The sequence below is a fragment of the Lacerta agilis genome, chromosome 7, assembly GCF_009819535.1.
Source record: "Lacerta agilis isolate rLacAgi1 chromosome 7, rLacAgi1.pri, whole genome shotgun sequence".
NCBI classification, from domain to species: Eukaryota; Metazoa; Chordata; class Lepidosauria; order Squamata; family Lacertidae; genus Lacerta; species Lacerta agilis.
In genome coordinates this window covers 9455070-9468397 of record NC_046318.1, presented here as the reverse complement: position 1 = coordinate 9468397, position 13328 = coordinate 9455070, and the positions used below count along the sequence as shown (strand labels likewise).

The window sequence follows — 13328 nt, the reverse complement described above, 5'->3', positions numbered from 1 at the left end:
AAACTTGTGTTTTGCACTATCCCTTGCTGAATTACAAGCGCCATTATCCCTGACCATTGACCATGCTGACTGATGGGAAAATAAAAACCTAGAGTGCCACAGACTAGCGCGCCCCCCTGGCTTTAAAAGTGACCACCTTTACTACACAAAGAAACAAACACTTCCAACAGGGATTACAAGTTTAAGCATCACAGAAGTTATTTGTCCAGTCTCAACATTTATTTAGAGGCCTTTAAATAGGCCATTACAAAAAATAATAATCTTATGATATATTGTACCTTGCTAGATATTTTTCTGTGTATCAGTCTCATCGCCTTTACAGAGCAACGTTAACTTTCACCCATATGAAGCAGAATAGCCAGGTTAAAGTAGACAAGAGATACAAGATCTAGCTTGACTTTATATAAATCAGTTAGATCAAGCTTGTAGATTGCCACAACCTTGGTTGCTTATGGCAAGAACGGACTCCAGACACTAAAGCGGGGGTCAGCAAACTTTTTCAGCAGGGGGTCGATCCACTGCCCCTCAGACCTTGTGGGGGGCAGGACTGTATTTTGAAAAAAAAATGAACGAATTCCTATGCCCCACAAATAAACCAGAGATGCATTTTAAATAAAAGCACACATTCTACTCATGTAAAAACACCAGGCAGGCCCCACAAATAACCCAGAGATGCATTTTAAATAAAAGGACACATTCTACTCATGTAAAAACACGCTGATTTCCGGACCGTCCGCAGGCTGGATTTAGAAGGTGATTGGACCGCATCCGGTCCCCGGGCCTTAGTTTGGGGACCCCTGCACTAACGTCTTTGACACAGTTCCAGAGAACTGTTCCCTTTTTAGATCATTAGGTGTCAAAAACAACTGAGGTTGTAATCCTGTACACACTTCCCCAAGCCCGATACATAATGGAAAGTAATTCTAAGTAGATATACTAAAGGTAAAGGGACCCCTGACCGTTAGGTTATTAAGTAGATATAGTGGAGATTAATTCTGAGGAGACATGCACTCAGATATGGGGGAAAGGCAAATGAAACAGACTGGTAACTCTGACTCTTGGGCATTTGTGACATCTGCCAGTATGATGGCTGGTTTACTAGCTTTCACTGGCTGAGTGCATGGCAACAATTTATAGTGCATGCCCAGACTGACTGTGTGGTCACCTGTCATCCCTGTTCTAACCACAGATACATTATTTTTAAAAGAGAAACAGAAAGCAGAACATAAGATTATAATCCTGCCATAGCTGATTGTGATCGGGCAATTTAAAAAACAAAAGCAAAACACCAAGTGAAAACTCTCCTATCTTTGTCTGATTTGTGACCTTTGTTAGGATGTACTGAATTCTTGAGATAAGAATCACTGTGATCAATAAGACTTAACTTCAATATAGGATGGTAACTACTTTATAGTTTGTTGAACTAAGAAATTTTTGACACAGTTTAATTATAACTATATTATAATTTTAAAACAGTTTTTGAAGTAAGCAACACTTTAAGTGATTTTATTTGTCAAAGCTGGTTGGCTTAAAACCACCATGGATTACAACCGGCCCAGGTTTCCTATAAAAGACAGTGTTTCTTGTATGCAGGATAATCAAATTGTCCTCTTCAGTGACCAGCGAAGACTTGTGCTCACAAATTTCTTCCATCCACCAGTAGTCTTACAACTTTCTCTGCTTGTGCCTCGGATGCGTTTTACAGTACACATACAAATGGCCACGCCTGCGGACAATGTAACAGTCCTTGCAACGCCTTCTGAGGACTACCTTGCACTTTATGCCAGCGACTGGCTGCGAGCTGAGAGGCGGGCAACTGGTGAGAAAGGGCAGCAGATCCACATGACATGGTTTGGAGGCAGGTAAGGTCTGCAATGGGCTGGCAGTCTTTGAGCGTCCCACCAGCCAGGAGGAGAATAAGCGGGAGGCTGTGCTGCAGCTCAGGAACCTGGCAGAAGTCGCCGAAACAGCCATCACATTCCGCAAGAGCAAGGAGGCCATTGTGCCCAAGCTTAGGAAACGAAGGGAGAAATTAAAACATCAATAACACATCCATCAACTAAAGGCTGCAATCCAACACGCAAAGTCCTTTGCACTATCATAGACTAGTTACAGGTAGGTAACTAGGTGTTGGTCTGCCATAGTCAAAACAAAATAAAAACTAAAAAAATCATTCCAGTAGCACCTTTGTTGTTGAACGACTGAACAACAACAAAGGTGCTACTGGTCAAAACAAAATAAAAACTAAAAAAAATCATTCCAGTAGCACCTTTGTTGTTGAACGACTGAACAACAACAAAGGTGCTACTGGTCAAAACAAAATAAAAACTAAAAAAAATCATTCCAGTAGCACCTTAGAGACCAACTAAGTTTGTTCTTGGTATGAGCTTTCATGTGCATGCACACTTCTTCAGATGAGCTTTCGTGTGCATGCACACTTCTTCAGATAACTTCAGGTATTTGAAGAAGTGTGCATGCACAAGAAAGCTCATGCCAAGAACAAACTTAGTTGGTCTCTTTTTTATTTTTTATTTTGTTATATCACAGACTAGTAGAGTTAGAAGGGACGCCCAGGAGCGGTCTTGTCCAACGCCCTGCAATGCAGGAATCCTGCCTGCAGCCGTCCCTGGGTGGGCTCGAACCACCAACCTTGACCCACTGCACGTAGTATTGCAGCAACGCTGTGCATCCCCAAAGTGGGAGGAAATGAAGCCAAAGGTTCTTCCTCCCCTACACAAAACGCATAGGGTAGAGCTGCAAACCTCACTCGTCGCTCTGCATCTACCTTGGAAAAAGGGCGACCCAGCAACCACTTGAAGAGTCCAAACTGGCTGAACTTCACTACGCGGTAACGAAAGGCGAGAGTAAACAAGCCCCTTCCCGCGCATGCGCAGCCACCCGCGCCCTCCCATCCTGCGAACCTGCTGCGCACGCGCAAAGCTCCCATTCTCCTTCACCGCCGTGGAAGCCCACAGCGCATGCGCGAACCGGAGCCAGTCAGGCCAGGTAACGGGAAAAAAACAACCCTAAAGCTTTATTCCTCATATAAACTAACACTCCACCCTGCCATCCAAGATCCCTTTACCCGGGGGCGGAGGTAGTCCGCACTACGTACCGGACAAACAGCAACGCCGCCGGCCTCTAACCTTCCGGGAAGAGGACGAAAATGACGAATGCGCACGTGACTTCTTCTCTCCCCGCCTTTTTTTACGTACTTACGTTTCTCTCCGCCTCGCGCAGGGGCTGTTACGTCAGACGCTCGCGGGGCTCCGGTGGGCGTGGCTTTGGCTTCGCCGGGCGACGCGCGCCGTCGTCCCTTCTCTGCGGGCCGCGCGTGCGCAGTGCGCGCTCTGTGCGTGAGGAGGAGGGGCGTCGCGGAAATGGCGGGTCTGTGTGTGTCCTTGGGAGGAGCGTCCCGGGCGGGCTTGGCTTTGGCGCGGGGCGTCGCGGCTCTCCCCTCCCTGCGACCCGCCTTTGGGAGAAGCTACGGCGTGGGCACGTCCCCGACCGGCGAGAAAGTGACGCACACGGGACAGGTGACGTGATCGGCGACCCCCCCCCGCCCCCAGCGAGTGTTCAGATAGAGTGCCTCTGAGCCTGGAGGCTCCACTCGGCTCCCTTGCATTGGGTGCTCTGCTGGTGCAGCAGCAGCAGCAACAGCGTTTATAAGCCCCCAGTCCCTGCCTTCTGATTCCAAAGCGGCTTAGAATAAACTTAATTATTTAAAATAAACTTTTATTTAATTTAAGTATTCGTTGGTTTTGCGTATTAAAATGGTATACCGCCTTTCACCCAAAGGCCTCAGGGTGGTTCGCGGCATCAAAACAAGAAGTGCTGACATGTAAAAGTCCTTAAGAGGCTCGGGAAACGCAATACTGTACTTCAAGGGCTGCCTCTCCCCAAACAAAAAGAGCCTTTTCTGTATTGGCTCCCTGCATTTGAGATGCTCTCCCCAGGGAGGCTCGCCTGGCACCTTCATTGCAGGCAAAAGAAAATCTTTAATTAAAAACACATATTTTCTTTTTTTTAAAAAAGCATTGCTTTTCAACCAAACCTTGAAGAATCTGGCATTTTAACTGTGTTTGTGGGCAGGGGTCATTGGGGTTTTGTTTCATTTTGTTTGTTTGTTTTGATAGGTGTTTCCTGTTTTCGTTTTGTATTTTTTTATTCTGTAAACTGCCCTTTGACCTTCAGACAGTGTATCTCTCTCTCTCTCTCAGGTTGTTGGTTCCTGAAGGAGCTTATGGCATGAATTCCCCCTGTGGCTAGGCCAGGCACCCCCAAACTTGGCCCTCCAGCTGTTTTGGGACTACAACTCCCATCATCCCTAGCTAACAGGACCTCTGGTCAGGGATGATGGGAATTGTAGTCCCAAAACAGCTGGAGAGCCAGGTTTGGGGATGCCTGGCCTAGGCTTTCCTCTCTTGTTTTTGTTATAATTGCTGCTGTATCGATTTTATAAAATGTATTTTGTTCATAACTATCTTGATCATGCCCTTGTTATGGAAAAAAAAATCTAGGTGCTTAAGTGTTAAAACATTTGAAAGCCTCATTTTGTGCAGTGGTGAAATGAACACAGTTGCTTGCATCCACTTGGTTGAGCTCTGGATTTAAGAGTTTTTCTTATGGACCGGCATGATTCCCTTTTCTTTGCAGATGCTTCAACATTTCCAGTGGGAAGTCATAGGTGCTTAACTTTGACTAGATTGCATCAGTTGTACTTTAACGTTTTTTATTTAGGTGTTCAAGGACTTATATGCCACTCCAGTTTGCAGTATTCTCTAGGTGGCTAACAAGTAAGGGTAAAACAGCTGTAGAAAAAAAATGGCATTTAAAAATAAATACATTTTAATGTTATCAACAACAAGTTTATTAAATTTGTGAGGTCCATGCCTTTACACAAAATACCATAAAACATTATTAAAAAGATAAACAATAAAATTATTAAAATAAGTTAAAATTCATGCCGCGCTGTCCCAGCAAAGGAGACTACCCAAAACCCCCCACCATTCAGGAAAGAAGATACAACAACAGGTTAGGAGAGCAATGGGAGGGGCCTCACCACTTCATCCAGGAACCATACCCTAGTTTTCATAGCCTTCACCACAAAGACCGCTACCACGTGGGAAATCCGTGGGTCAGCGTCCACCAGCAAAAACTTTACTTGGTCCTCAGAGTTGACTATTGATTTGGGAATAGTTTGTAACATCACATCCCTGAAGGCCAAATAGATGGGACAATACAACATGTAATGTGTGAGATCCTCTTTGGTTCTCATATGACAAGGACATATATGGTGCACTCATAAAAGGCAGCTAGATGATTTGGCTAGGTAAATGAAAAGATGACATTAGGTTTAGTACCAGGCAATTCTTCGTTAAGAGGGCATTCTAACGTGGGATGCAGCAGCTAAGAAAGCCCTTTCTCCAGTCACCACCTGCCTGGCTTCAGAAGGTTGGAGGTGTCAAAGGAAGGTGATTGCACATTTACTAGCAAGGAAGCCCTACTGAACTCATGCAGCAATCCTGTGCTCTGTTACCTAGATGTAAGCCCTGTTAAACGGAATGGCAATTACCGGTACTTCTGTGTGTTTGGCTATCAGCAAATGGGTTTAGGAGCCTTCCCCCGTGTTTCGAAATTATCAGCCACTTGTGACCAGGTGAAAATGCCTGGGCACCAGGATGGATCCTGGCGTCTCCACCATCTGGGGATCATTGGATCTTAACTGTTTCCACACACATTCTACCACATCCTAGAGAATTCTATCAGTTATATTTTATCTGCACAATCAGAATGAATTTCAGGAACCAAAATGCTTTATTTCTGTGCAGCCTGAGCAGGAGCAATGAACAGCTTTATAGTTAATTGTTGTAGCTTGTCTTCACTTACCCCACCGCCCTGCTCACAGTTGTGAAGAATATCCCTATGTTAACAAATGGTCCATGTCACCATTAAGAAAAACAGATCAGAATAGGCCAATATGTGTGGACTGTCCCTGGTTAAAGTGACTTTTCTTTTAAGTTCCCAAAGTTCTTAACCTAGTTCAAGGTAGTCATCTGAACTAGCCAAATGTTTAACTCATAATCAGTCAGTCAGTTCATCATTTGGAAAATTAGACTTTGGAGCCATCTTGCCCCAAAATGGCAGCTAGATATTCTGTTTTGGCGAATGCAACTTTGGTTTAAGGAGCCATTTGGCACCTAGCTTATGTATCTTAGTTTCTAATACTGGCTTCCTGGACATGAAAACATGTCGTCCCCCCCATTCTAAAGCGGCCCCCCCATTTCTCCACACAGCTATTTGTATTTTCATAATTATAATTTTTTAAGAAATATGTTAATTTCACATAACAGCAATGCTCTGTGTTACCAGTCAGAAAGTAAAGAAGCACCAGTCCTTTACCAATAACTTGAAATGCCCACCTTTGCTGTCATTAGGGGCCCCAGTTTTGGGACTAACACTAGATCCTTCAAAAAGCATTTTTAAAAAATTGCTTTAGAATCATTGGATAAGCAATACCCTGTATTTTCTTCATTTGTGCCAACAATCAGCTTCCCAAATCCTCTAATAAGCAGGCAAGCCAAAAGGATATGATAAACGTCCGTGGGCGAGTTGGAAAAATGCTGTAGGCGATGCAGAGAAATGCCAACAAAAAGTCTTGTTTTGAGCTGTAAATTTGGCTTAAACTATGAGAAGGAAGTTGCCAGTGATAATTAATTTTATGGAAATTTTCATTATCAACTTGAATTGATTCAGCTGAAACACTGTTCCAAATCCAGCACTATTGGATGAAATCCAGTGTCCAACAGCGGAACAGACACCATTGATAGAATGGATTTTCCCTTCTCCTCTAAACCTCCCTCCCCCCCCCCAAAAAAAATCTCCATCTGAAGCAGATTTGGGGGCACACAAGAGGTTGTTGAGAGGAGGGGAAATACCACTGCATTCAACTTTGGATGTTGCTCATTATTCCATAGAAGATAATAAATGAAGAATCTATCCTATCTAGTATTGAATATATTTCATTTCCCAGCAAATGTTAGACACCGGCAACATCAAAATGTTTGGAAACTTTGTTTCTATACTTATTGTTCCTTATTGTCAATCCCTTTTCAACCACACTGCACATTCCTTGAGCTCAGAATTCTAAGTCTTCTCCTTACGTATTTATTGTATTCCTACATTATTTCAGGTTTTTGAGGAAGCTGACTACAGGCGGGCTCGATTTTCTGGTCGACAGAAAGAGGTAAAAATTCACGTCAGGAAGCGTTTGCCTTGATTCTGTGCTTTTACACATTTACCGACACCATGTTCATTGACTTCATCAGCTGTGAAAGAACAATCCAGCTTAACAGCTTGGACTGTTTCGACTTCCACCAAATTAAAATAGATTTGTAGAACTTAAGTCACATACCTCAGCTAAAATCTTTTATTGGTTGTGAGAGTGGGTTGAAACTTACTTGGAAACTTTGGAGAACAACCCTGATGCTGCTTGGGTGTTTAAAAATTTGTAGTTTCTGCACTTAGGCATGGTTAAACGCAGCATTGAACATGTTCTTTTTTTTAAAAAAAAACCCCACAAACTCTTACCTGTGTGACATTTGTCCCAAAGGTGTCCCATTTTAAAGCAGGGTTTCTTGGCTATAAGTGAAGTATTAGTTTGGTCAAAGATCCACAGTCCAGACAGGTGCTGTGTTATGTTGATGTGTGAAGCAGTTACATTAAATGCTACATGTTTCTTGTATTTTAGGCATCATGGTTAAATGGGGTCTATTCTGTATACGAAAATAGGGTAATGTTTAGTGCTGCACCTGCATAAGGGAAATTGCCCATGCGCTCCTCCCAACTGCAGCCCTCTGACAAGCCTCTGGGTTGGAAAGGCCTGGGATCTGGGGCAGTGGACCGCAGTGGGGGTGGAGCATCAGGTCAAATGGGCAAACATCGTTTCTGCCGCAACAAAATCTAAAAACTGCTCAACGTTTTTTAAGGTGACTTCCTTAAAGATGTAGTGAGCACTGAGTAGCATGCCAGCCTCCCATTAGTCATTGCTTTTAGCGCTTTTGACTTTACCAGGCTGTTACAATTACAGCATACCCTTTTATTTGTTGCCACGGTGGAAAAGATTCCGTAGCAGATGAACTAGATGTAGTGGTAATACAGTGGTACCTTGGCTTGGCTCTCAAACAAATCCTGAAAGTAAGTGTTCCGGTTTGCGAATGCTTTTCGGAAGCCGAACGTCCAGTGCAGCTTCCACTTGAGTGCAGGAAGCTCCTGCAGCCAATTGGAATCCGTGCTTTGGTTTTCGAACAGTTTCAGGAGTCCTACGGACCCCCGGAACAGATTAAATTCGAGAACCAAGGTTCCACTATACAGTGGTTGACGTGAACACTGGACTTTCATCTTCAGCAGACACTAGATCCATTCAGTCTTGGCACTGTTTATGTTTGTATTTCAGATCTGTTTTAAAGTACAGAATCTGGTTGTGTGCATTTATTCACTTGCATATTTATATCCTGCTTTTTAAGGCAAGTCTTTGCAAAGCAGCTTACAGTCATGGAACAAGTAGCTTGTGGCTTAATCATTAGTTCTAGGATGCGGCCAGGATCTTACCGCACTGCTGATAATGCAGCAGCCCTGATTGTGGCTACAAAGTTACACAAAATGTTAATGAGGGCAGGGAGGAAGAGAAGGTTCAAAAGGTATCTCTCAGCTCGCCATAAATACACCGATGAGGAAGAAGAGACAGCCAATTAATTCTGCCCTGTTTCAGGCGCAGGACTTTGCAGTATCTCTGGTAGCAAAAGCCGCAGCCTGTGTGACCATGCCACTAAAGCAAATGTATAGTTGGATCTGTCTGGCACTGAAAACCTTTGCTTTGCTTTAATAGGTGAATGAAAGCTTTGCAATCGATTTGATCGCTCAGCAGCCTGTGAGTGAAGTTGAAACCAGAGTGATATCCTGCGACGGTGGCGGCGGAGCTCTGGGACATCCTAGAGTGTATATAAACTTGGTAATGCAATCTAACCTTTCCTTTGTGATCCCATCCACTGTTTTCCATGATTATTATTATTACCGGTATTTTGGGAGGAAGATACGTGTACAACTGACACTGACCGGTGTTTCTCATCAGCTGTGTGGCAGTCTAGAAGATCCTTGGTATATCTACTGTGCTTGCTTCCTTTTTTTATTACTTTATTACATCTATACAAAAGAAAAAAGAACATTGACTAAAAGAACAAACAAACAATAACCAAAGAATAGCAATGTTAAAAGATTACATGTTAAATTCTTCCTAAAAAACCACAAAATGCATTCAATTAATGCCTTCCTATATTCCCAATAATTCAGTTGTAAATAATACAAAGCAAAACATAACATCCAATTCCATATTTCATATAAATCAATTCTATTAACCTTTAGTAATACTTCTTTCTTCCTTTCTTCTGTCCATACTTATCTATTTCTACTATCTGTTACTTCCCCTCCCCTTACGGCTTCCACTTGTCTTCGTCCCAGGTTGTCAGTCTATCTCTTCTAGTTTACTACTTTGGTACTCTTGTGTAATCCTTCTATTTTATTTTCTTGTATTTTCCTGGCTAACTTTAGCTCCCAATACAGAGCTTGCTTCCTAATGCGAACTGCAACGTTGAGAATTGCTTACCACAGGGCAGGCCACAATTAAGAGCTGATATGTTGCATATTCAGTTTTGTGACTCACCAGTTGTGCAGGCCTGGTTTAAGGGATAAGTGTTAATGATTCCCTCAGTTGCAATTTCCATGGGTATTTTCAAGGTATAGTCGTGTGTGTGTTCTAAAGATTGTCTTTTCCTGTCTTTCGTTCATTCTCCACGTTGCAGCGACCATTAATGTCAGTCTCTCTTCTGATTGTTTCATTTTAATTATTGCTTATTAAAGCAGCTTGCCAGTAAGTTCAGATGTATTCTTGAGTAGATTGCTTCATTTTAATAGCTTGTATCTTGTTAGCTGCCTAACACAGAAGAAGGAAAGGCTTTGCTAATCTGAAGCCTTTGTCAGTTTTTATGCTTTAATTGCATTCTTCAAAACGGGTGGAAGGAAGTGTAGGCAAACAGTTAAAAATATTTTGAAATTGATAGTTGAGGGGGCTGAGATGGGCAGTTGTTATAGCTGTGCCTCAGTAATATCAGCCCTTTTGTAGAGGAAAATCAAAATTATTTTAGCTCACATAGAAAACTGTATATTTCAGATGAAGGTGGATTCTTTCCCTAGCTAAACTTTCAGGAGTATTTATTCATCATTGATAAGATTTGAATAATCTTACCCATCCCCATTTGGCAGTCAGAAACTTGTTGAATGTGCAAGCACCGAATTATGAAGAGAGGGACAGTAACTATTAAGATTTGTAACTAAAATGATGTGTGAGTTGCTCATGAAATCCATTTTGTAAAATGCATCCATTCATGCTTAGAAGTTTACTTTTGAATCAACATGGATAGGATTAAGCGGCATGCCATCCTTCAGAGTAGAACTACATTGGGGGGGGTATGTGAACAGAATTGTTTTAAATAGAAGTATTTGCGCTAGAGCTATTTTATATGGAACTGTATTTACAGCACTAAGGTAAAATTATAATTTTATTCCACCCCATCCCTCAATTTTCCCATTTGCAGGACAAAGATACAAAAACGGGAACATGTGGCTACTGTGGACTCCAGTTTAAGCAGCAACACCATCACTGAAAATTGCCTTTATTATACTATGTTATAGTATTAAATATAGATTTAAAGGACTGTCGTGAGTGATACCTTTTTAAAAAATAAAAATAAAAATCCAGTGTTATTATGCCCACAACTATACGTCAAAGTACTTTGTTCTTTCCCAGCTTTCTACGTATACCTTATAATTTTTTTAACAAAGTATCCTATCAAAACCACCATAAAATCATAGCATGCTTGATGGTGTTGGGTTCATGTATAATTATATAAATGCAAGATAATCCATTTTAATTTTACTGGATCCAAATTTTACTCAGGCATCATGGAAAAGTAAAGTATGTGTATTTGCATGCACAGATACACAATTTCTGTCTATCAGGGGTGAGGTGACCCCTGGGGAAAGGGAAAAGAAACAAACGAGATGATACCCATAACACTTAGAACTTGGAATGTTTCCACAGGGCCAAACAGGTAGGCCACTGCTGTCATCTGAGCAAGTTCATTAAGGCTGCAATCCTAACCCATTTACTTAAGCCTCATTCAGTCGGACTTCTGAGCAAACATGATTAGGATTGTGCTGTAAATTGCATAGTCCAGATTCTTAAGAAGATGTTTGTTCGTCTTTTGTGATGCCCCTGGCGCTTTGAATATAAACCAGTTAAGGGCTGCTTTAAACTTCCAACCTACACACAGCCCTTTCCTGTTGACTTTGGCACCAATGAACTCCTACTCATCTGCCACAGAAATCCTGCAGGGCATAGAGGCTTCTGGGGTACATTATAGGTTCACACACAGTTTTCTTGAGACACCTAGTCAGGCTTAGCATATATAAAACAATCCCCATTGGCTCTTTTTTCAGGGGATCTATTTACCATCTTATTGAATAACTATTAATGTTCTTTTGGGTTATAGGAACACAGTTTGAAAACCATTGTACTAATGAGTATAGTATAAGAATATTTTTTTAAAAGCAATGTTGGCATATTGGTAACTTTGTGTTTGCAGGGGGAGATATCGGCCATAACCTTCCTCTAGAAGATTTGTTGCAAACAGTTATTGTCCATGCTCTGCTGCTCTCTGCTTCTTTGAGGCATAGGGGATTTTAAATATTTTATAGAATTAGGTTTTTAGAGTACTTTACAGCATTCTTGATTAGCCCTTGCTGCTCTCTACAATATAACAGAAATAAGAATTTTATCTTAATCTTACCACACCGATCCAAAATCTTACTATTTCAGTTGCATGGTTACAGCATCTGCAATCTAGGAATGATACATGCAGTCACACAACAAGCAACGATCAATTTAACTTCTTGCTGTGTATGGGGGGGGGGGGGAGCTGGCTTTGTATAAATGAGAGAAGTACCATCGTTGGTGGGAAGGGAATTCCCCCAGCATCACAATACTTGGGAGTAAATTTTTTGCAACTCCTCCATCTTAGTAAGATTAGTAAATCACAATAGGGACCTCAGTTCCGATTTTGCATTGCAGTGTATTCTGAATAGTGCTTCCCTTGTTACAAACATAGTGGCAATATACATACCAAGTTTCACTGTTAACAGCTTAGTGCTCAGGGGAGATAATATACTAGGGTGGGCCTTACATATTTCCTCTGCCTCTTGGGATCATGTGTAGTGAATGTGTATTTTAACTTGGAACTGTAGATTTGTGTCCTGTACGTGCATGCTACATGGCTGTGATTTTTAAAGCCCCAGATAGTGAAGGACCAATTTTTTTTAAAAACTGCACATTTTAAAAACAAACATCATCTCTCATCCACTAGATTCTGATGTGAAGTACAGCTAACTCAAGCTATTTACCGGTAACTGGCTTTTGCTCTTAACGGAAAAACCCTCCATTTTCAGTAAGCTTTCTGAGTGCTCCCTTGAAATGCTCTGTTTCCCCCTCTTACGTTCTGTACAAAGCCCCCAAGGGCAGATGTTTTGCAGCTTTGGAGAACCGTGCCGTCCCTCAAGTAGCCCACCACCCGGTTTTCCAGCACCTTAGGCAAACTGGCTTTGGGGGGGGGGGCATTTGCACAGTTCTTTCTGGACTGACTGAAGCCCAGCACTTGCGGCAAATGCTCAAAACACTTCTCAAGTTGTTCGCTTAGCTGTTCAGTGAGAAGGTCCTGATAGGTTTCGTTCTCACTATGCAGACTTTTGACACAAACATTGGCTCGGGACTGAATGAAAGGTTCTGTTCATAGCATGGTTGTTGCCGATAATTCTTCAGCAAGCTGTTTGTGCATTTCTTAGCCAGGAGTGGCACCTGCAATCATTAGGGTTGTCCCCCCCCCACACAAGTTGGGCATTTCCAACTCGAGACAGGTAACTATTAAGGCCGTCTTTTAATTAGCAAATGATAGCAGGCCGTTCTATGGCAGCTGAATTACAGATGAGATGCTTACCAACATTAAGGTTAACTGGCTAAGTCTCATTCAAGGCAGTGGTAGAAGCGAGTTACAATGATTATTTAAAACAAAATAAAATAAAAAATTCTTTCCAGTAGCACCTTAGAGACCAACTAAGTTTGTTCTTGGTATGAGCTTTCGTGTGCATGCACACCTCTTCAAACCCTACGCCAAAGGATAAATGGACATAAATCTGATATCAGGAATCACAAGACAGAGAAA

General features: G+C 42.1%; 1 protein-coding gene across 1 annotated transcript; it reads left to right on the top strand.

The window, feature by feature from the left end:
• Positions 1-3341: 3341 nt before the first annotated feature.
• Positions 3342-10769, top strand: NDUFS6 (NADH:ubiquinone oxidoreductase subunit S6). The gene is made up of 4 exons (XM_033154325.1): positions 3342-3536; positions 7193-7246; positions 8888-9010; positions 10650-10769. The coding sequence occupies exons 1-4, from the start codon at positions 3381-3383 to the stop codon at positions 10716-10718; spliced, it is 402 nt and encodes a 133-aa protein (XP_033010216.1). The 5' UTR covers positions 3342-3380; the 3' UTR covers positions 10719-10769.
• Positions 10770-13328: the final 2559 nt, after the last annotated feature.